General features: G+C 42.1%; 1 protein-coding gene across 12 annotated transcripts in view; it reads right to left on the bottom strand.

Annotated features, from left to right (window-relative positions):
• gpatch2 (G patch domain containing 2) overlaps positions 1–23729 on the bottom strand; it is a 293150-nt gene that overhangs the window by 52142 nt on the left and 217279 nt on the right. For 4 of the 12 annotated variants that reach the window (XM_072265088.1, XM_072265093.1, XM_072265085.1 and 1 more), the window contains one exon: positions 9235–9315. The exons of the other annotated variants lie outside the window; for them this stretch is intronic. In XM_072265088.1, the coding sequence (XP_072121189.1) occupies positions 9235–9315 (81 nt within the window). The remainder of the gene's footprint in view (positions 1–9234; positions 9316–23729) is intronic. 12 annotated transcript variants of the gene reach the window in all.

Below are 23729 nucleotides of genomic sequence, written 5' to 3'. Positions count from 1 at the left end.
AAATATATAATAAATACCATAATAGATACAGGAGAGTAATACTTTTGTAGAACGATAATAAAATAAAAGAAATCAATATGAATTTATTTAGTTATTCATAGTCTGACTCAATAATGCTCTCCACAACGTTCCGAGAAGCTTGTGAAAGCTTTGGTATTTTTTTTAAAGCAGACTTAAGACCATGTTGTCCTCCATAAATCCAAAACAACAGATAAAATTATCAAATAAAAGCATATTTGCAAAACTTGCTCAAAAAGTATGTTTTTTAACTCTTAAGTTTTCTTCCATCACATCTACTACCCTGGCACTCCTTTCCCTGTCCTCTCATTAGTTGGTAATTTGTCTAAATACATACTACTATACAAGTATTTGCCTTTGTTCCCCTTTCTTAAATTTAAGATAAAATCTGAAACAAGACTAACTGATTTAACTCTGGCAGGATTATGGAAGGAGAAAAGCAAAATATATTGTAATACACCTAGAAAATATTATTCAGTCACAATGATGTAACACACCAAACACAGGCATCATTTAACTGTTGTAATTACAGCTCTTCTCTAAGTTAACCTGCGAAGCAAATGATGATGAAAGCAAGTTGAAGCGATATTTAGAATTTGTATTTAACATGGTCCTTTTCTCTAATAAGACATTGCTTTAGGTGGCTGGAATACTTTCAGGCAACATTTGTTTTGTACAAGGTTGGCTATTAAAAATTTAGAAAGGGTGAGCCTTATGAGAGTTATACTGTGTTACTGATTCTTCTTATTCACAAGTACTAACAGGGGCATGCATGCTCTTGGAATTACTGTTTATGTTGCCCCATGAAGAGAACATTAATGACCTTCAGGGGCTGCAAAACGAGGAACAAGAGCACGAGAACTGTTACAGCAAGTAACCTACCATCATACCTAGACTCTACAGAGCTAGAGCATGTTAACTGGCTCCATAACCATAGAAAGACAGCTGTGTAACCGTGAAATGAAAACTCGAAACTAGCACCAGAACTGCATGATGCAGGGACTGTAAGCCACCACAGTTCTTGAATATCTGTATCTCAGCTGCTTCAAATCAGTGCCAGTCAATTTACTGAATACTCACAGATTGCAGGCCATTAATGTCTTGGAGATTTGTGAGGGGAAATCGAGCAAAAGTTGAAAAGGTTGATGAGGATCAGGAGAAGCAGATGACCACTGTTAAACAGCAATATCAGCTACTGGAGTGCATAATGCAGTAAACCATTAAGGAGAACCTCTCTTGATCAAATCCAGACTTGAGCCCAGCACCTCAGGCCTACCATATTAATGCCCTAAATTATACAACGTTTATATTAATAATTATGCAGATTCGCAATACAGTAACTACCTTTAGTTCACTGATTTTGTTAAATTGCACATAGTTCATATCTATCAAAATTACTTCTGTGCAGGCATTAATGCTTGTCTTGTGTGGCTCTTTACTATTCTAAATGTTCTCCCCATGTGGCCACATTGCTACACAATCAGACATGAAAGGCTGCTGAACTTCCATGGAGGGACTGGGATTTTGGTATGAGCATAGTGCCTAGTGGAGGAGGAGGATGTCTGACCAAGGTAGCATGTGAGCAAGCTGCATGCATGACAGCACTGGCATTACTAATTCAGAGGCTGCTGGGTGAGCAGGCATGCTGTCATTCTGACAGAAGACAGTCAATGACTTTTCAAACAAAATTTTAGGGAACTGTTCCCCAGCACTGAAACTGCTCTGTGCAAAGGATTTCTTGAAGTTCCAGTCTAGATGCTCTTCCATACCTTATTAGCCAGCACGATAGTGGACCACAAGGCTAAGATACTAGAAGGATGAGTCTCTACTGAAGGAGAAAGTTGAACCCAAAGCCTGGAAGTGCTCACTGCATGCTTAATGTAATGGTCTCGTTGCCATACACTAAGAAACTCAGGTTAGAGTCCTCCTTACTTACTGACTGTGTGACGTTGAAGCCCTCAGTTAAAGGGCTACGTGGGTTGCCATTCATTATCTGCCTGCTTTATAGTTAAACCTTTAAGATGAATGGCAGCTGATTAGGAGATCTTCTGACCATCTGATGGACAGAAGACCCCTCTCCTGCCGAACCCTTTGCCGAAAACTTAAAACCAGGGTTTGAAAATCACATTTTTCCTGCAGCTGAATAAACCTACATTACTGGGTCTTTGTTGTAATCCTACTGCATTTCTTTTCCTGTTTTAATCCCTCTCAGCTCTTTATCTTCCACTTTATTAGTGACAGTCTTCCATGTTCAACTACCCCACTCCCTCTTTTTCCCTCCTGTCAGGTCATTCTTCATCATGGTAATAGCACTTTCACTCAATTCTAATTTACAATTGCACCTGCCTGTTAGAAATGCATAGATGTAAAAATTCCACTTTTAGGTAGGTTTGAAAAGTTGTCTCCCATTACTGCTTGGCTGCTCCCTTAATGTTTACATTTTCCAGAGATTTATGTGTCCACATTCAACACAGAAACTTGTCATGTTGTAATTACCCCTTGTTTTCACCATCGCTACTGTAGGGAGGGTGCAATTACACTACGACAAGTTCATGTTGGCTGCTACCATTATGATGCACACACAGGAATTAAATATGGATCAAGCTGACGTAAGGATGCTAATTTCTGAGCATTTCGGAAGCTCTATACATAGTATGCATGTACTTGTTGGTGTCACAATGCTCAGATTCACTAAAAGCGATTTCATGAGTGATCTTCTCTGGTACAAATGTGCTTCATGCAGATCTCCTGGGACAATCAATTGAAAGAAAGAATTGCCTTCCAGATCTTGAAGTGTTCTCTTAGGCTCCACAATCTACTTCCAACTTGTACTTGTCAGCCCTGTCCACAGCAGGTCTTATCTCTTGATCCTCAATAGCCAGATGATTTTGTTCCAGAATGGGTAGATGAGTTGCAGCTGAAATTCTCAGCTGATGCCTGCAATTTGCTGAATGCAAGACTGGACCTGAAGATAGTTTGAAATTCCTGATATCCACATGGTGTACTGATATCCTCCCTGCTGATCCTCTTGAAATACTCTTCCAATATACCTCAGCCACATCCACAACTGGACAATGTCAAAATCACACTTAATAGTCCTTGCATATAAACAAGCAAGCTGGAAACAAGGGAGAGAGAATTGGGTAATAGGTGGAAAAAAATGTAGGAAAACAGTTGGAGAACAAGGCTAAATAGAATGGGCGTGGTGCCATCTGTCCTCTCTTTATGGAAGGTAGAAAACCTACAGCACAATACAGGCCCTTTGGCCCACAATGCTGTGCCGAACACATACTTACTTTAGAAATTACCAGGAGTTACCCATAGCCCCCTATTTTTCTAAGCTCCATGTATTTATCCAGGAGTCTCTTAAAAGACTCTATCATATCTGCCTCCACCACCGTCGTGGGCAGCCCATTCCACGCATTCACCACTCTCTGCGTAAAAAAACTTACCCTGACATCTCCTCTGTACCTACTTCCAAGCACCTTAAACCTGTGCCCTCTCATGTTAGCTATTTCAGCCCTGGGAAAAAGCCTCTGAATATCCACACGATCAATGCCTCTCATCATCTTATAGACCTTTATCAGGTCACCTCTCATCCTCCGCCGCTCCAAGGAGAAAAGGCCAAGTTCCCTCAACTTATTCTCATAAGGCATGCTCCCCAATCCAGGCAACATCCTTGTAAATCTCCTCTGCACCCTTTTTATGGCTTCCACATCCTTCCTGTAGTGAGGTGACCAGAACTGAGCATAGTACTCCAAGTGGGGTCTGACCAGGGTCCTATATAGCTATAACATTACCTCTCAGCTCTTAAACTCAATCCCACGGCTGATGAAGGCCAATACCGTGGCATTTTATAATTGATTGAAGAATTATCAAACAGAGCCTATTTGTTCTGTCAGTCAGCGATGAGAATAGAATCCTCCTTTTGTTATTGTTGAGGGTAATACATATATTCCAGCTCTTGCCAGAGGAATTAAACTGAGAGGGTTCTCATAACATTTCAATGTATCTTTAAATATATTTACAGGTTACTGAAGTCACTTGAAACTCTGACATTTATGGTCCATCTCTAATTACTCCTGAATTTAGAAGAGAGGATGGGGAAAAGATGTAACCTCATTGATGGGTCTGCAACAACATTTAGGCCAGTGTTGGTAAGATGGCAGATTTCTTTCTCTGAAGGGCCTTTGAGAACTGAATTGTCTTTAACAACAAACTTGTTTTCTGATCACCATTACTGTTCACCAGCTTTTTAAATTCCATGTTTAGTTAATTATTTGAACCTAGGTTCCCATTCATCTCATAAGATTACATAGCATGAGATTCAAACTCAGGTCTCTAGTTTGAGAGTCTAGGACACTGACATGAGTCTAATAATTGACCCACAATGCTATCATTTCCACTTTTGGTTGTAAAGAGAGGAACACACTATACCTTTAACTGGTCAGGTTATCTCAGCAGAATACTTCTGTAGATTAAAATGTACCAGCAAGAAATTATGGATAGCAGCAGTTTAAAAAAAAATTCTGACTATTTGTCGCCTGGTTTAAGGCATCATTTATAAATAGCTTCCTGGCATGTCAGAGGAGTAGGGAGACAAGATTGCAGTGAAATAAAATACTGAAAAAATCTTAAGGCCAGATTGCCTAAAACCTTGACTTATGATATACTGCTTACAGTGACTAAATGATGCCGTGCCAAATAAAATAATGTTTAATGTAAGTCAAGGTAACTTGTCCTCCTATTGTATGGAGTTTCTAATAAAAAGATGTCAGCATATCAAGCCTAGCAAAAGGTGTCCTCTGGTAAAATGCTGTTCATATGTAGCCCCAGATGCCAGTTTATGCTTGGCAGACAAACAGATGTGACTATGGTTGCTGGGGTTTGGCATGAACACTCATTGTCAATATGCAATATATACAAATGGACAGCGCATCAGCTGCACAATAGCAAAACAGGCCTTGAAGTGTCAAAACAGCACCAAAGTTGCAAGAAAAGTAAAGATCTGTGACAGCCAGTCCAGTGTCACAGTGAAAAAAGCCAACCGGAATTACAGCCCAACAGATCACAAAATACTGCCCAACAAACTTGGAGTTCACATCATCAAACTAATGAAATTATTGTCTAGGAAATTAAATTTCACTAACATGTCTCTAAAATAATTATCCTAATTTAAGGAGCTTTTGTAATATAACACTGCAGCTATATATACATATATTCACAGAATATGTGATTCCATAAGTCATTGCAAATGCTTGAATTAATGAAAGAGCACAGCAATAAAATGCATTTTGACACATCTATAACTTCACAAGATCATGTCAGTTTCCACCAGCTATCTTTAAAGATGGATAGTCTCAAAAGTAAACTTAGTGTTTCAATCTAGTAAAATAGTTAAGAAAACAGTTATCAAAATTTAGTTTTAAAAGTGTTCATATGAAAATATGTGAGATGCTTGAAGGTGGATGTTGAAGCTTCGGTATCTAAACTGGATAGCTTTTGGAAAGAAACAGAGGATCACCAAACAAAATTAATTTTGTATCTTGTGCTTTTACTGCAGAGGGCTGTTTGTTAGAAGAAAGCTATAGAAAAGTACAATAAAGTGTGTTTTGCTTTGGCAGCCCTGCCAGAAATGTGTACACTAGTCCAGCATCAACCCTGCATAGAGTTTTGTGTAGAATTTACAAGATGTCCTTTCCAGGATGGAAGTAGTACATACTATCAGGATACTTGTGGGTAAGATACAGATCTACTGTTTCAGCTTCTATTAAAACAAAAATCATCCATCATCTGCATGCTGCAGGGGAACCTTACTCTGCTCAGCTCACTACCATGGGTCAATTATTAGATTTGTGAAAAAGTCCTGGACACTCGAACTAGAGACCTGAATTTGGATTTCATGCTGTCAGATCTTATGAGGTGAATGTGGAATTTAGACTCAAATAATTAAATAAATATGGAATTGAAAAGCTAGTGGATGGTCAGTAATGCTGAGAGCTTTCATCAGGACTGGAAAGGAAGGGGGAAGAAGCACAAGCTAGAAGCTGAAAGGTGGGGAGGAGAGAAGTAAGAAGCTGAGAGGTCAAGTCAAGTCAAGTCAAGTCAAGTCACTTTTTATTGTCATTTCGACCATAACAGCTGGTGCAGTACACAGTAAAAATGAGACAACGTTTTTCAGGACCATGGTGCTACATGCAACAATACAGAAACTACACTGAACTATGTAAAAACAACACAAAAACTACACTAGACTACAGACCTACCCAGGACTGCATAGAGTGCACAGAACAGTGCAGGCATTACAACAGATAATAAACAAGACAATATGCACAATAGAGGGCAGTAGGTTGATGAAAAATCAGTCCAGGCTCTGGGTATTGAGGAGTCTGATGGCTTGGGGGAAGAAACTGTTACATAGTCTGGTCATGAGGGCCCGAATGCTTCAGTGCCTTTTACCAGATGGCAGGAGGGAGAAGAGTTTATATGAGGGGTGCGTGGGGTCCTTCATAATGCTGCTTGCTTTATGGATGCAGCGTGTGGTGTAAATGTCTGTAATGCTGGGAAGAGAGACCCTGATGATCTTCTCAGCTGACCTCACTATCCACTGCAGGGTCGTGTGATCCGAGATGGTGCAATTTCTGAACTAGGCAGTGATGCAGCTGCTCAGGATGCTCTCAATACAACCTCTGTAGAATGGGGCGAGGATGGGGGGGTGGGAGATGGACTTTTCTCAGCCTTCGCAGAAAGTAGAGACGCTGCTGGGCTTTCTTTGCTATGGAGCTGTGCTGTGTTATGGTGATAGGTGGAAATAGCTGTGCTATTCTTTGCTACAGTGATAGGAGGAAAAGGTAAAGGGCTGGAGAAGAAGGAATCTGATAGGAGAGGAGATTGGACCATGCAAGAAAGAGGAGGAGCACCGGAGCTGATAGGCAGGTGAGGAGAGAGGTAATAGAACAGCCAGAGTGGGGAAATGAAAAGAGGAAGGGAGAGGGGGAAAATTACTGGAAGTTGGAAATGTTATCCAGAGGAGATATGAGGTGTTGCTCCTCCAACCTGAGAGCGGACTTCACTGTGCCAGTAGGGGACGTTATGGACTGACATGTCGGAATGAGAATGGGGATGAGGATTGGAATTAAATGAAGTCTTGATGAAGGGTCTTGGACTGAAATGTCAACTTTTTTTTCAACTCCGTAAATGCTTCCTGACCAGCTGAGTTACTCCAGCATTTTGTGTGTGTGCTCTGGATTTCCAGCATTTGCCATTTCTCTTTTGTTTATGAATAGTAATGGTAATCAGGAGACAAGTTTGTTGTTAGAGCCAATTCACCTGTCAAAGTCCTTTGCCATCTTACTAATACTGGTCTATATGCCTATGTAGCCTGGCAGCATGTCTTGGCATTTCAGAAATCCACCTTCTAACAGATTATTAGACTATGAAATCCAAATCTCTTGTGCTGGGCTGGCTAGTGAAAGAGTTATGGAATGGATAATACCGAATTTGCGTATTGGTCTTGTGACTGGAACAATTTGTCCATGGGCAGCCGAGTCAGCAAAGACTGATGAGCTTATCACCTCTTAACTTCCTTCTGCTGCTCTGCATTGGTACACATGTACAGCTTAAGACAACTGCTGACTCCTCAGGACTGCAGGGTTGAATCATTATACCCTTTTTACCAAGTACTTCAGTGCTCCTTCAGAGTACTGCATGTAATAGAATCATTGTTTGAACATCATAATAGTTTTCCCTATCACATTTTGAACAATCTGTAATCCTTTATATGCATATCGCCCATGTGTGTGGGTTACACATAAGAGTGAAGAATCATGTCGCCAGTGGATTTTATTGCTCGATGCTCATTTTTGCTTTGTTTTGTTGGTGTAGATGAAGGTGAAACAGGGCACTATTGCACAATGAATGCACCATCACCATGACCAGGATATTGCTTACTGGCCTGCATGATGCACTGTATATAATTAAATACCAATTCGGGTACAAGCAGTTAGTAAATTCTTTATCATAGGACTTTGCACTCCATAAGCTTGGTGTTCACTTGATTTGCTGCACTCAGTATAAGAAAAATAAACTCATACAGCTCTCTCGGAGTGATCCTTAGTGCCCTTCCTTGCACAAAAGAATCCTGCAAGTATTTCTAGCTCCAGCCTCAAAAGGATTCCTGAAGCTTATGGCTCCAATAACTTTGACAATTACTGGCCATGTCATTTCCATTCCTCCCTGAGAACCTATTTCATCCTCAGATGTCCTCAGATTAATCATCTACAATCCAGAATTTGCATTCCCTTTGAGTTGACATTTAACTTAATCATGACTTTAGCATGAACTGAATAACAGAAGTTTGCTTTAGCTACTTTTTAGACATGAGAAATTGTGATAGATACGCACAGCATGACAGAGCACTGCGTGAAATCTTAACACTGATTATTAACCATATTGTCTCTCTTTACCAATAACATATCTGATGAAAGTATAAGACAATGAAATGATATTTTAAGCCCCAAGGCAGTTAGTTTTACAAATAGTAACTTTTACAATTATTGTTGTAACATGTAAATTGTTTGAACACAACATAAGCCTTGAATTCATGCTGTGGGATAACAGCATTTAAAACCCTTCTTTGGTTTTATGTAACATTTTTTTACATGAGTACAGTCATTAACATGACTAAAATAAATAGGGTAAGCACTTCTCCTGAGATAGTTGTCAGAACAATTCCAGTTAAATGAGGTAACCATATTATTCCATAATGTAAATACAAAGCATATTTGTTTTATTCCCCTTAATGTCCCTTACATTTTATGGTCTGTTTTGCATGACATAGATTTCCTGGAGATTTGCAATTGAACTGCACTTGTTTTAAGATCTCTGCATGTACACTGATGAAACTCTTTTAGCATGCATTCCCAATTGGATATATGCTCCGTTTTCAAATCCTTTATCTAAATGTTACTGTCATCTGAGAATGAACTGGAACAAGCAATTTTGAAACAGAGCCCTTTTCATATTTGAGTAAACAAGAACTTTTGATATGTTCTCGGTTCATTAAAGTTTTCTCTGTACAACTGAACCTCAACTGTGTCCACTGGCAGCTGCCAAAGCTTTTTTTCTGTCCCTGCAAGGGTGGCGTCTTAAGTTTCTACTAAAATAAATTAAAGAAAACAGCTTTATATGCTACAAATTTTGTAAAACTTGTAATACCTGAAGTTACACAGGCACCAGCTTGCTTTCCATATTGCACTGCCCTGGCTTGCGTACTGCGTAGACAGCTGGGATCCTGACCTATGGAGGACCTCAAGTTAAAACAACTACAGATAATCCACACTAAGTAGAAATTACATTGTACTTTTCAGTCATGATGTAGCTGAGCAGCACAATGTTCAAGTTCATGACCGTCCTGCAGTCCTGTGCTCCAAAATAAGGACGGTTTAGCCATGTGAGTATGAGTGTGACAAAATACATGGAGTAAACATTCAAATACCAAATGACCAAAAGTCTAAGCTAAACACAGTAAAATAAAAACAACTGTCACAAACCTGCTGTTAGCAGAAAGTGAATACATTGTGTTTGGATAACAATTATTCAGAATTTTCCATCCTTAATTTTGAACAGTAATAGACACATACCAGCTAGACATTTAGGTGGCAGTCAGTGAACACAGAGAATCTGACCATTGATCTGCAATCCCTACCATCAGGAAAATGCTTGGCGGATTTCTTTATGCTATCTGATTTGATTGAAATCCTTGGAATTGAGAAATTTCAAAATACAAAATTATCATATTAACTAGTTTATATTATTTTATTTTTCTCACAAGAAGGAAAATATAGCCTCAATATTAATCCTTGCATAATAGATGAGAGTGAATCAACAGAGACAGCTGTGGCTGAGAATGTAAAATTTACATTTTTCCACACAACAGATGAAGGAGGCGATTTCAGCCCATCTAGTCCCTGCCAGCTCACAGAATAATCTCATTTCCCCCCAAACTTCCCTGTATTCTATTCTTCCATATTTTCATCAATTAGTCCCAGTTTCTCCCACTCATCTACACACGAGGGACAACTTACAGAGCCATTGAACCTACCAACTTTGGGATGTTCCCTGGCAGGGTAGAAAAAATGAAAAAGAACTGAAAGAAAGAAATGATACATTGAACATTAACATAAAAGAAAATTAACTTGAATTTTAAAACCAAAGGGATTAGATATGCTAATGGCATCAAGATTTAAAGAAAACTGGGTAAAAGAGAAAATAGAGGATTAATATAGAAGATAAATATTAATCTTTATTTTTTTTATTTATCTTCTATATTAATCCTCTATAAGTAATATGAGAAGTAAATGTAGTTAAGTATCAACTCCTTAAGAACCTCTGGATAAGGGAGAAAACCCATGGAGTCATACAGCACGGAAACAGGTCTTTCAGCCCAATTCATCCATGCTAACTGAGCCACTGCAATCTGCCCACATTTTGCCCACAGCTCTCCAAACCTCTCTTATTCATGTATTTATCTAGATAACTATTAAATGTCACTAAGGTGCCTGGTTCAACCATCATTTCTGGCAGCTCATTCCAAATATGCACCACCATTTTCAGGTAGAAGCTGCCCCAATGTCCCTTTTAACTCTCTTGCTTCTGATTTTGAACCTGCATCCTCTTGCTTATGGCACCTGTTTCCCAGAGGGAAAAAAAACTGTGCTTTCACCCTGAAAATGTTCCTCATGATCTTATATATCTCTATCAGATCATCTTTCTACAGCCTATGTTCCAGGGAATAAGGTCCTCATCTACACAAAGTCTCCCTGTAACGTTGCAGCTAGAGTGGCAGAGCTATTTCACTGCCAGTGAGCTCCTTTCAAAGTAACACAACATGTGCTGCATGCCCCAGGAAATGAAGGCAAATCTTGCAGGTTATATGCCACTTAGGAGTAGACTGACACTGGGGTGAACCCAATATCTTCCTCAGTTCCAGAAGGGAATATTGGAAACAAAAATGAAAAAGTACAAGAGTCACTGGAGCATGATACATGATAGGTATATAGCAAGGTCATAGTACTGAAAGTAAAATGGTGGGAAAGGGTCAATGGCGATGGCACCCATTATAAAGTGCAATGAAAGTTAGAAGTGTAACAGAGATTCCAAATCATACGTTCAAGTATTATTTTATTGAAGAAGGATATGCAAAATTAGAAAGCCGAAATCATTCAGGGCCTTTGAGGAATATAAAGAAAGTAAACAAGGACAGGATTTCAGGAAGGCTAAAAGCAGCAATGTAATGTCCTTATCAAGTAGGAGTAATGAGAACCTAGGGCAGAACGCCACTGGTCACAGAGCTCCATTCAGAATATCACCCCTTCGCTGTCCACTGTCTTTAGTGGTCAAGCCCGTTTTGAATCGAATCTAGAAGGACTCCAAAGATTTCATGTGTCTTAACCTTCTGGGTCAGCCTACCATGATGGACCTTGTTCAAAACTTCACTATTTACCATGTTTTCAACATCACTGCCCTGTCCCGATTAATCATCTTCTGTAAATAAAACACCTCCTCTTTTAAAAAAAACTCAATTGTTTGGAAGACATGGCCTGCTTTGCATAAAGCTATGCTGACTTCTAATGTCTGTGCTTTTCCAAATCCAAGAGAAGGAATCTCAGGGTTGTATATGGTAACATATATACTTCGATCATAAATTTACTTTGATCAGGCCAGCTTCACCATTCAATAAGATCATGAGTACTATTTTTCTCCACTGATACAATATCCCTCAATTTACTTAATTTCCAAAAATCGATTGTTGTTCATCTTGATAATAACTCCAGATTTCTCTTGGACAGAGAATTCCAAATCAAAAATCCATTACCTTCTGGATGAAGGAATTTCTGCTCATCTCATTTCTGAATGGCTGACCCAATATATTAAGACCATGACCCCTGGCTCTAGCCATCCTTGTTGGTGAAAATTATTCCTGCATCTACCCTAGGTTAAACAACAATTGTATACACTTAATATCATTTTTCATCCTTCTAAACTTTAGATAATATGCAGTCAGTCTATTCAACCTCTCCTTACATGAAAATCCTGCATCTCAGGAATTACCAAGAGGAACATGCTAATCAAGGCTAGGCAGATTCAATTTGTGAAATGAAAACTGTATCTGACAAATTTAATAGAGTCCTCTGAAGATTAAGAGTGTAGTGATAAAGTAAATGCAATGAAAGCTGTGTTTATAGATTTTCAAAATGCATTATGATTAGGTGCCACATAGGATGGATTATTGATTGAATCCCATTTTAACTAACATTCTTGAGGAAGGATGTCAAGGCCAGAGAAAAAGTGTAAAATAAATTATTAGGAAAACAAAGGAGACAAGTTTCAGTTGCAACGAAGAATCGGAGAAACTGGGACATGGCTTTTCACTAGAAGGGCAGTTAACAGTATTCAAAGTTTTGCTGGCTGTGATATGATTAATCATGAAAAACTACTTTGTATGGCCAGCAAGCTAGTAACTAGAAGCTACCTTGAGACTATCATCATAACAATAACCAAAGGTAAAAGCAATTATTTGGCTCTTTGAGCACTGAAGCACATTAGGATGTCTTCATAGGCAGCAGTCATGTTTTGTTAGTCTCATTGCCACTGAGTCAGTAACACCGGCTGCCTATGTCTTGAGCCACAGCAGATGGTAAGATTTTAGTGAATATTTCTCCTTAGTGTTTACTGAGAAGAAAATCATGGTTGCTCAAAAGGCAACAGAAACAAGTAGACCTGTTTTGGAGAAAATTTACTGTACAGTGCAAGAGGCTTAGGCAGGCACGTGTAAAAAAAATTCTGTAAAGAAAAGATGCTTTCAAAAATATTGAAGTGTAAAGTTTCTAAATATCAAAAATTACTATGAAGAGCAGTAAATAGTAAAATACTAAATTAAATCGATATTTGGTGTGACAAGCCTTTGCCTTTAAAACTGTATCAATTCTCTTAGGTACACTGCTGTGCAGTTTTATAAGAAAATCGGCTCGTAACATCTTGGGAGAACTTGCCACAGTTCTTCTGCAGACTTTGGCTGTTACGCTTGCTTTTGTCTCTCCAGGTAATCTCTGACAGCCTTGATGATGTTGAGACCTGGGCTCTGTGGAGGCATCTGAAATCATAAAAAATCTAGGGTGCCTAAGACTTTTGCACAGTACTGCATATTAACATGCTGAAGGAATCTGCAGCGTTGCAGAACATTAAGTTGAACAAATCCCCAGGGCCTGATTGAGTGCATTCAGGAAAAAGAAAAAAAATGGGATTCTGCCAGAAGAAGTCGGTCTCCCAGTGGCCACCCATTTCAATTCCACTTCCTATTCCCATTTCGTTGTATCAATTCATGGCCTCCTCTACTGTCATGATGAGGCCACACTCAGGTTGGAGGAATATATTCCGTCTGGATAGCCTCCAAACTGATGGCATGAACATCAATTTTTTGAACTTCTGGTAACCCCTCCCCCTGCCTTCACCATTCCCCATCCCCTTTACCCTCTCTCACCTATCTCCTGGTCTGCCCATTGCTTTCCCCGGTGCTCCTCCGCACTTTTCTTTCTTCCATGGCCTTCTGTCCTCTCCTAATAGAATCCCCCTTCTTCAGCCCAGTATATCTTTCATCAATCAACTTCCAAACTCTTTACTTCATCCATTCCCCTCCCAATTTTTCCTATCACCTTGTGTTTCTTCCTCCCCTCCCCCATCTTTTAAATCTACTCATCTTTTTTTCTCCGGTCCTGCTGAAGGGTCTCATCCTGAAATGTTAATTGTACTCTTTTCCATAGATGCTACTTGGCCTGCTGAGTTCCTCCAGCATTTTGTGTCTGTTGAATGGGATTCAATATTGGCTTAATGGGAGAAACCAGAGAGTGGTAGTAAATGCTTGCCTCTCTGATTGGAGGCCTGTGACTAATGGTGTGCCGCAGGGATCAGTGCTGGGTCAGTTGTTGTTTGCCATTTATATTAATGACATAGATGATGATGTGCCAAACTGGATCTGCAAATTTGGAGGTGACACCAAGATTGGGAGCATAGTGGACACTAAGGAAGACCATCAAAACTTGTAGTGGGATCTGAACCAGCTGGAAAAATGGGCTGAAGATGGTGTATGGAACTTAATGCAAACAAGTGTGAGGTGTTGCACTTTGGCAGGACAAACCAGGGTAGGACTTGCACAGTGAATGGTAGAGCACTGAGGAGGGTGGTAGAATAAAGAGATCTGGAATACAGATCCATAATTCCCTGAAGGTGGTGTCACAGGGAAATAGGGTTGTAAAGAGAGCTTTTTGCACATTGGCTTTTATAAACCAGAGTACAGGAGTTAGGATGTCATGCTGAAGTTGTACAAGACATTGGTGAAACTAAATTTGGAATATTCTGTGCAGTCTGATCACCTACCTACAGGAAAGACGTCAGTAAGATTGAAAAGAGTACAGAAACAAAATTTACAAAGATGTTGCCAGGATTTGAGGACCTAATTTATAGGGAAAAGTTGAAAAAGTAGGACTTTATTCCCTGGAGTGTAGGAGAATGTGAGGAGATATGATAGATATACAAAGTTATGAGGGGTATAGTTAGGGTAAGTGCAAGATTACTTTTTCCACAGAGGTCATAGGTTAGAGGTGAAAGTTTAAAGGGAACCTGAGGGGTAACATCTTTAATCAGAGTGATAGTAAAGTGGAACGAGCTGCCAGCAGAAGAGATGGATGCAGGTTCCACTGCAACATTTAAGAGAAGTTTGAATATGTACATGGATGGGAGAGGTATGGAAGGTTACGAACCAGGTGCAGCTTGATGGGCCTAGGCAGAATAACAGTTTGGCACAGACTCAGTGGGCTGAATGGCCTGTTTCTGAGCTGTAGTGCTCTAGGAGTCTACATTTGCTTTGTTGTAAGTGAAGATCCCGAAGACTGGAGAGTGGCTAATGTTGTTCTGTTGTTTAAAAAGGATAGCAAGAACACCGCAGGAAACTACAGGCCACTCTGCCCGACATCAATAGCGAGGCAAGTCACTGAAGGGAATTATGAGGGACCAGCATTTGGATACACAGCATATGATTAGGATGAGTCAGCATGACTTTGTCTGTGGATAGTCATGCTTGACAGACCTTTTAGAGTTCTTTGAAGAGGGCAGATGAGGATAGGGCAGTGGATATTGTCTATTTGGAACTCAGCAAAGCCTTCATCAGGGTCCTGCATGATAAGCTGGTCTGTAAGACTCGGTCCCAAGGAATCCAGGAAGAGCTAGTTAGATATATTGGAGGTACGAAGCAGAGGTTGGTGGTTGAAGGTTGAAGGTTATTTCGTGGAGTGGAAGTTGGTGACTAGTGATGTGCCACAAGGGTTGGTGTTAGGAACCTTGTTATTCATTATTTACATAAACGATTTGGATGTGAATGCACAAGGCTTTGTTATTATGTTGATAGATTACACAAAATTAGGAGGTGTTGTTGATAGTGGAGAAGTCTATCATACATTACAAGGGGATCTTGATTAGACAGGGAATTGAGCAGAGGAGTGGCAAATAGATTTCTATACAGTTAAGTGTGAGGTAATGAATTTTTTGAAAGTCAAACCGACATAGGACTTATACTATGAATGGTAGGGCACTAGGGAGTGTAATGGAACAGAGCGACTTAAGAGTACAGGTGAATAATTCATTGAAAGTGGTGTCCTGGGTAGAGAAGGTAGTGGAAAAAGGCCTTTAGCACAATGACAGTATCGGCAGGGCATTGAACATAGGAGTTCAGATATTATGCTGCAGTTGTCTCAATCGTTGGTGAAGCTGCAATTGGAGTTCTGTGCACAGTTATGGTCACCCTGTTATATAATGGATGAGATTATATTGGAAAGAGTGCAAAAAAGACTTACAAGGATCTTGTCAGGGACCTGAGTTATAGGGAGATGCTGGACAGATAAGGTCTTTATTCCTTGGAATGTTGGTGAATGAGGGTGAACAGAGAAATTATGAGAGACATATATAAGGTGGTTGGAAACAGTTATGGAAGATGCAATAAAGCAACGATAGCCTGGGCAACTGTAATCAAGCAACATCTTTGAAGTGAGGCCACCGTGCTTACTAAAGACGAGATGGGCTGGAGTGACTGTGGCAGTGTGTACTCAGGTCAAACGAGTGAGTCCTCTGTAGTGAGACTTTTCAAGAAAGGTTTTCCTAAAACATAAGTGTCCCTTTATGGGTGGGGGTGGGGGTTTGCGGGAGATTGACAAGACAAGAATAACAGAAGGATGTGAAACATACCCAACAACTAAGGTTCTATTGTCTTTACTACAAAACATCATCCGCTGTCAGCTTGAAGTTTTGATTGACTTTAACACCTCTATTGTGAATGGCAATTGATGTTGCCAATAAGGAATTCAAACACGTACAATTTACAATAATCAATATCTATAACTGATAAGCCAATTCTGTATAAAATACTAGTTTTCTGTTCAGACTTCAGAACAGTGTGGGTGACAGGGGCCCACGTTGTTCTGTCTGTGCACAAGTAAAGTTAAAGGAATACTTGTGCCATAAGTGCTGAGCCCAGTTATTTTAGTTATTTTATTTTATCACCAGTGTAGCCCCCCACCGGCCACCCTCAGGGTCGCTCGGCTCACTGTCGTCTAGGGAAACAGCCTCGGCCCGGGCAAACTGGGTAATTCGTTTGTGTGGATGCTGTGTGAGGTACCCCACCCCGCCCAAATAACAGACAATACACCAGATGCAATTAAGTGATTTACAGTTTATAGATATTACTGGAACTATATAATTAAAAGAGAATAAAATATAAAAGGAAAATAAAAGGCGCCACACTTATCAAAGTTCAATCTCTTCGTGCACAAAAACCATTGGAGCTCAAGGACCTTCTTCTTGACCCTGCGACCCCTCGGACCACCTCGACCGGCCACCTGGGACCAACAACGGTGGTCGATCAGACGCTCCACACGAGTCCGTCCCCGTCTCCTCGCCGAATGTCCCGCTCGGGGTCCGACCCCGTTAGCGGACTCACAGCACCTGGTCCATCCTCTGTCTCGCTCTCCCGCCTTCTGCCCCAAAACCCCGCGCATACAGTATCTTCAAATACACCAAAACCATAACAACTATCCCAATTGGTTAATAGCACTCTCTTATCACACTCTAAAATAAAAACAAACTGCTAGCGCAAACTTTCTCAGCGTTTAACACCACAAAGCCGCCTTCCCCAGATTAACATAACAAAGACGCCATTTTAATTAGCCTCCGCAGTAACATAAAAGTCGAAACCCCCTTACACTCTCCCCCCACCAAATAAAGTCATGTCCTCATGACTTCTAAATAACTCACCAACCAGTCCTGCAGACACACAACACACACATACACAGATACACACAGTGCTCCCCGAACAGTGGACCTTACTCCCGTCCCACGGGCGCTACATAGGCCAACCTATCTGGGAGCTTCTTAACCCTCCAAGACCTCTGTACCCCCTCACCTAAACCCAAAAGGCTCAGACACTACTAGGGGTACCTCAGGCCTGCTTGCCAACTCCTCTCTCACTCAGGCCACCACTACAGCTCGGAGCCCCCTGTCCCGTGTCCGGGGCCCTGCCTCTCCTCCTTCCTGATCCTGCCGTAACTCAGGACTGCCCACAGCTAGCCCTCCCCACCACACCTGACTCAGTGGGAGAAGGGCCAAAGGTCTCTTCCTCAATCACGGGGAAGTTAGCGAAAGGCAGCATGTTCCACATGTGCAGCACATCATCCTTCGAATCCGTATCCTTCCTCATTCCCTCGATCGGTAGCTGCTGTTTAAGTTTCTCCAAACTGAAACATTTAGCCGGGGCTACCCCTTCAGTCTCCTGCAGTCGAGACGTCAGCTTCTTTGGGGACTCCTTCAACTCTCGCCGCAGCCTCAGCAGTTCTGACTCAGGGTTCCTGGCCATCTCAATCTGGGACACAGTTACTCCACCAGCTTCTTCCTCCTTGACCTGAAAAGCAGCAGTTAAAGGATGTTCAGCCTCCGGTTGTTTCTTTCTGAGGACGTCTTCCAGGTCAACTTTCAGTTTTTCCACTTCATTTAAACTCGCGATAGTCATCTTCAGGTTCCTTTCAAGCGTCCGCCTCCCTTTTCCGAGATCTGTCCTCCATTTCTTTACCTCCTCGGGAGTGTAGTCAAACTCCCCTCCCTGGGCTCTCGGTTTTCTGTTGACCTTAGTCAGAACACTTCCTTGATCTTCCCCAACTTGCAAGTCTTCCAATCTGTTCTGAATCGACGTCTTGAGTTTCTGCTGATCCCTTCGAAGGTGGGTCATTGTTTCTTCTCGCTGGATTAATTCATCAGTACATGACCGCAGTGCGGTGCAAATCCCCTCTCTTCCCTGTGTCTCATTCAGATTGACGACCTGGGTTTCCATCCCCCGGTCCACCACCATCTGTCCCAACACCAGGAAGTTCAACTGGTATGTCGGGTCATTTTCCTCATATTGCACCAAACTCCTCTGGCCAAAAACTCCTCCACATTTGACACTTCGCTTCGGTCGCCCGGGCTCAGCCACTCGCCTCGCCTCGCCTCATAGTCCCCCCAGGCGGATCCAAGCTCTAGGTGGTCATCCACATACGTCAAAACTCCACACACCTTCACTTCCCCCGTGGTCTTCCTCATGCCCCGTGGGAAGGATGCAGGGGCCCCGGATATGCCCTTGGGCATCTTTTCGGATCGGAAGAATCCTAGGGAACTAGTAAAGGCCATCTTCAGCTCAACAGCCGCACTCCTCAGGATCTGGCAACATCCACCCCTCAGATGCAGCACATTAAACCACATTGCATAATCCACGCACACGCTGCCTTCATCTTCCACGCCGCCAGGGTCCAGTTGCCGCGACCTCTCTCTCACTGAGGTGTCTTCAGCGGTCAACTCCCCACCCTCGTGGTAGTTCGGAGCATCTACTAAGAGGGTCTCACCCTCAGCTACTTTCCCCAAGCCGTACCACCGCCGGGTCTCGTTTAAATTCGGTACTGGCTCAAGGTCGCTACACACGTCCTCAGAAGCAACTCGACACGCTGGGTGCCCAGACAATGTCCCCATGAACTCCAGGGTCATTAACTAATCATCGTCTTCTGGATAACTACTGCCACTAGTACCCAAAATCTCCGGTGCCCTTGCGGTTATCAAGGATAAATGCTTCAGACACCGGTTGTAAAATAAACTGTACATAACTTGATCTGTGCCCCGGGGTCGAGGATAGCTTCAGCATCGCTTCCCTCTATCCATAGCGACACCCTGGGGCGTGGCCCCTCTAAGCCTTCAGGAATAGGGTCTTTTCCTTTCGGAAGTTCATTGGTACATTGCTGGGAACGTGCTTCCCCAGAGACCCCAAGCCGTTCCCCCACTGGGTCTCCACTAAGTTTCCCAACACCTCTCTGATTAGCTGAACAACTGATCCGCTGAAATGATCCCCCTGGCACTGCAAGCAATTTAGCCGCCCTCCTCGCCAGAGAAGACACACTGAAAACTTTCCCCCCTCTTTCAAATAACTGACAGCTGTCACTACGGTGTAAGTGAACCTGACAGCTCTAACACCGTCACCAGCCCGCCTACTCAAACTTTCAACCAATCCCTGTCGCTCTCTCTCAACCGAGCACTACCACTCATCTAACAAATGAGAGATCCGTTCCGCCCACGTCTCGCAAGTCTCCGCCCCTCTTGGGGTGGACACTATCCCAAGTGCCAGGCGGAGCCCGCCAGAGCTAGAACATTTATTCGCAGACTCTACCTCCAAATCAGACCACTCTTTCCTCTCTCTCCCAACCGCATGGACAGCCCCGAGTGCCACCTCCAACTCGTCAATGCTAGTCTGAACTCGAACAAAGACCGCACCCACAACGCATACAGCAATCAACAGCAAATAACCCACAGAGACACACATTACAGATTTAAACAGGGCACCCACACAGCATACCAGCAGACTCAATCTCGGACAAAGCCCACACAATGTAGCCCCCCCCGGCCACCCTCAGGGTCGCTCGGCTTGCTGTCATCTAGGGAAACAGCCTCGGCCCCGCCAAACTGGGTAATTAGTTTGTGTGGATGCTGTGTGAGGTACCCCACCCCTCCCAAATAACAGACAATACACCAGATGCAATTAAACGATTTACAGATATTACTGGAACTATATAATTAAAAGAGAATAAAATATAAAAGGAAAATAAAAGGCGCCACACTTATCAAAGTTCAATCTCTTTGTGCACAAAAACCGTTGGAGCTCAAGGACCTTCTTCTTCACCCTGCGACCCCCTCGGACCACCTCGACCGGCCGCCTGGGACCAACAACGGTGGTCGACCAGGCGCTCCACACGAGTCCGTCTCCGTCTCCTCGCCGAACGTCCCGCTCGGGGTCCGACCCCGTTAGCGGGCTCACAGCACCTCGTCCATCCTCTGTCTCGCTATCCCGCCTTCTGCCCCCAAACCCCCTCACAAACAGTATCTTCAAATACACCAAAACCATAACAACTATCCCAATTGGTTAATAGCACTCTCTTATCACACTCTAAAATAAAAACAAACTGCTAGCGCAAACTTTCTCAGCGTTTAACACCACAAAGCCGCCTTCCCCAGATTAACATAACAAAGACGCCATTTTAATTAGCCTCCGCAGTAACATAGAAGTTGAAACCCCCTTACACCAGCAATGACAGTTACTTGATGGTTCCACAGAGATGGCTAACCCTCGGCTTCGTTATACAGGAAAAAGGAATTCAGCCCCGGTAGCTGATCAGTCCTAAATCCTAGGCTGCTCATATTTAAAGAAGGAACTGAGTCCGCTGCAGGTACTCAAACTTTCTCCTGTGTGGGGCAGTGACGGTACAAGATGTTGCCGTGGTTCTGGTTGGAGTCCCGCATGAGGTGAAAGTGAGCAAAAATTAAAGAAGGAAAAGACACAGAAAGAATTTTCTACCTCAGTGTTTGAAAAGAAACAATTAGTACCAGAGTCTGAGGATGAACTAGATGTCTTCCTGGACCTCAGCCTCCACTAGGCATGGTTTCAATAAAGCCCACACCAAGTGATGCCCCTTGAACACTTGCAGAAGCCAGCGTCAGCCAGTGCCCTACCATAGACAGCACTATGGGAGACTGGAGGTGGAAGGGTGCAGAAGGGATGAGCAAATGTTCACTTAAATTTACCTCAAACTGTTGTAGTAGGAGATCTCGGAAAATGTTTCCCTCGTCTCGTAGATTGGCATAAAAAACAGTGAGCCAGGAGATAATGATGTTAGAAAGTGGGCGTAAATGTTTTTAATAGTATCCAGATTAACTGTTCAAGTGGGAATACACATCTTAATAAATGTTAGTGTAAATAAGTTGCAACCTACAGAACTATGCAATCATATTAGGCACATGTGTTAATGCAAATATATAGCTGGGGGGCAAAAACTTTTGCACAGTACTGTATTTGTCAACATGGAGCAGAGAGCGAGTTGTAAGTCCAGCGGGAGCAAAGGATGTTGGGAATGGTGGAGACACAGTGTACAGCCCTGTGACACCATTCGAGGTCATTTAATTCCAAACAATTGGTTTATTGATCAATTCAGAATGCCTTTGTTGCTTCCTGTTCCCTTCCCCTTTTCCCAACCGTAATTTCTCTCTCCTTGACCCCTCCCACAAGAGACTCGTATCAGAATCAGGTTTATTATTGCCCACATATATCGCCCATATATCGTGAAATGTGCTTTTTTGCAGCAACAGTATAGTTCAATACATAAAATTACTACCATACTGTGCAAAATGTCTTAGACACCAAGCTACTGTATACCTGTGCCCAAAAGTTATGCACAGTACTGTAGGTTAAAGGAAAACATATACTGTTACTTGGGTGAGATGAGAGAGTTAAAGTAAAATTGTCAGTGTTTTACAAGTTGCCAAAAGCAATTACAGCATCAAGGGATTAAAGCTGTTAAGGAGAATGGCGACAATACTTCTGTGAGACTTCCTGGGCTGCTCCACAATAGCCTCTGGGCAATATTGTACATTGTTTTAAAGATACTGCGATAGCTATCCTATAAATTTGAAAGTTATTTTAACTTATAGCTTTGTCTTATATTTAACCAAATTCACTAGTGAGCAAAATTTGGCTAATCATTTGATGATTACCAGATTAAAATTTCACTGTAAATCTCGGGTTTTATATTACCTGCTTTATACACTTATGGCTCATGTGACCCACTCGTGACAGGTAATTTTTGTTTTTGTTAGATAGTTCTATTCTAAATGTATGGATTTTACAACATGGAAGTGGAACTGTGGACACTGAAGGGGTAAACATGGTGATTGATGTCTGTGAGGGATATATTTTTGTTTGTGGACAGCCTGGCCACTGGGCTCAAAGATGCTCTCAGGCCAAGGCAGCTTTGATAACGGTTTCCACCTCCACTGCCATCAGTACCAAAGACTATATTGTTTACATTAAATAATCCACTCCTGAACTGTCCTTAAGAATTTGTACGAGTTAAAATCTGCCCTTTGCAAAATGCCACCTGATGTAAGCCCCCATGCAATTTTGCTTTGACAGCTTTTCCTTCCAATCTGATACTGAATAAAAATTAGAGGGATATTTTAGTGGACAGGACTTATAACAGCTTAGGCATCACAGCTACATTCCCTCCTGTTCCACCCTCCATCTTACTGGGCAGCTGAAAGACAGAATGAAGCCCTGAAATGCAGGTCAGCTAAATTGCGCAACAAGACTGTGCTAAAATGGCCAGAGGCACTTCCACTGGCCTCATGACAATGCGCTGCACTCCAAACTGCATAACAGGCCTATCTCCGCAGGAGATAGTTTTGGGTCATCCCATGTGCTTGCCAATCACCCCTCCCTTTTTAATTAAACAGATCGACATCATATTATAAGTGACAGCATGTTGCAGTATTGTATAGCACTAACACAATATCTTAAAGGTTCCCACCAACAGGCACTTGAAGCCCAGAAGATCATGCTGGCTGCAATGTCAGACCTACCAGCTGGGAGACTGGGTCCTGGCAAGAGCCTACTGATGAAAGAGCTATCTGGAGCCCTGCAGTGAAAGTCTATTCAAAGCTTCAAAAGTTCATTTATTATCAAAATATACAACTTGAAATTCCTTTTCTCTGGGTGGCCATGAAACCAAAAAAGAAAAGAAAAGCAGTACAATCATCAACCCCCAAAAAGCCCCTTCTCCGCACAAAAAATAAACAAAAACGGATCAGGCACATCAACTCCCAAATCCACCCTCTGTACAATAAAAAAAACCAAGAAAGATTGGGCGAAAAAACACAGAATTTCATAAACTATAAGACTGAAAAAAAACCTGTGGTCCAAGTCCACATCCAAAGTGCAGAAAACCTGTGCAACACACTCTGGGCACAACAGTAGACATTTCCCTCTTCGTAGCAGAGCTATCAAAAGACAAGCAGCTGGCGCTCACCCTCCACACTCATCTCAATGCTTCAATCTCCCTCGTTGCAATGGCTTGTGCCCTGTCCCTCATCCTTCTTGCCACGTCTCTCAGAATCCTCTTGGAGATTGCAGAGTGCTGAAGCACACAAACAATCTCCATGCTTCCACATTCGCCTCAGTGTTTCAATCTCCCTCGTTGCTTTAATCAGCGAACAATGGAAGCTTTAATCGGTGAAATGGAGTCAAACATCGGCACACAGCCTGCCTG

This window comes from Mobula birostris, chromosome 8, assembly GCF_030028105.1.
Source record: "Mobula birostris isolate sMobBir1 chromosome 8, sMobBir1.hap1, whole genome shotgun sequence".
NCBI lineage: Eukaryota > Metazoa > Chordata > Chondrichthyes > Myliobatiformes > Myliobatidae > Mobula > Mobula birostris.
This window is presented reverse-complemented; position numbering and strand designations above follow the sequence as displayed.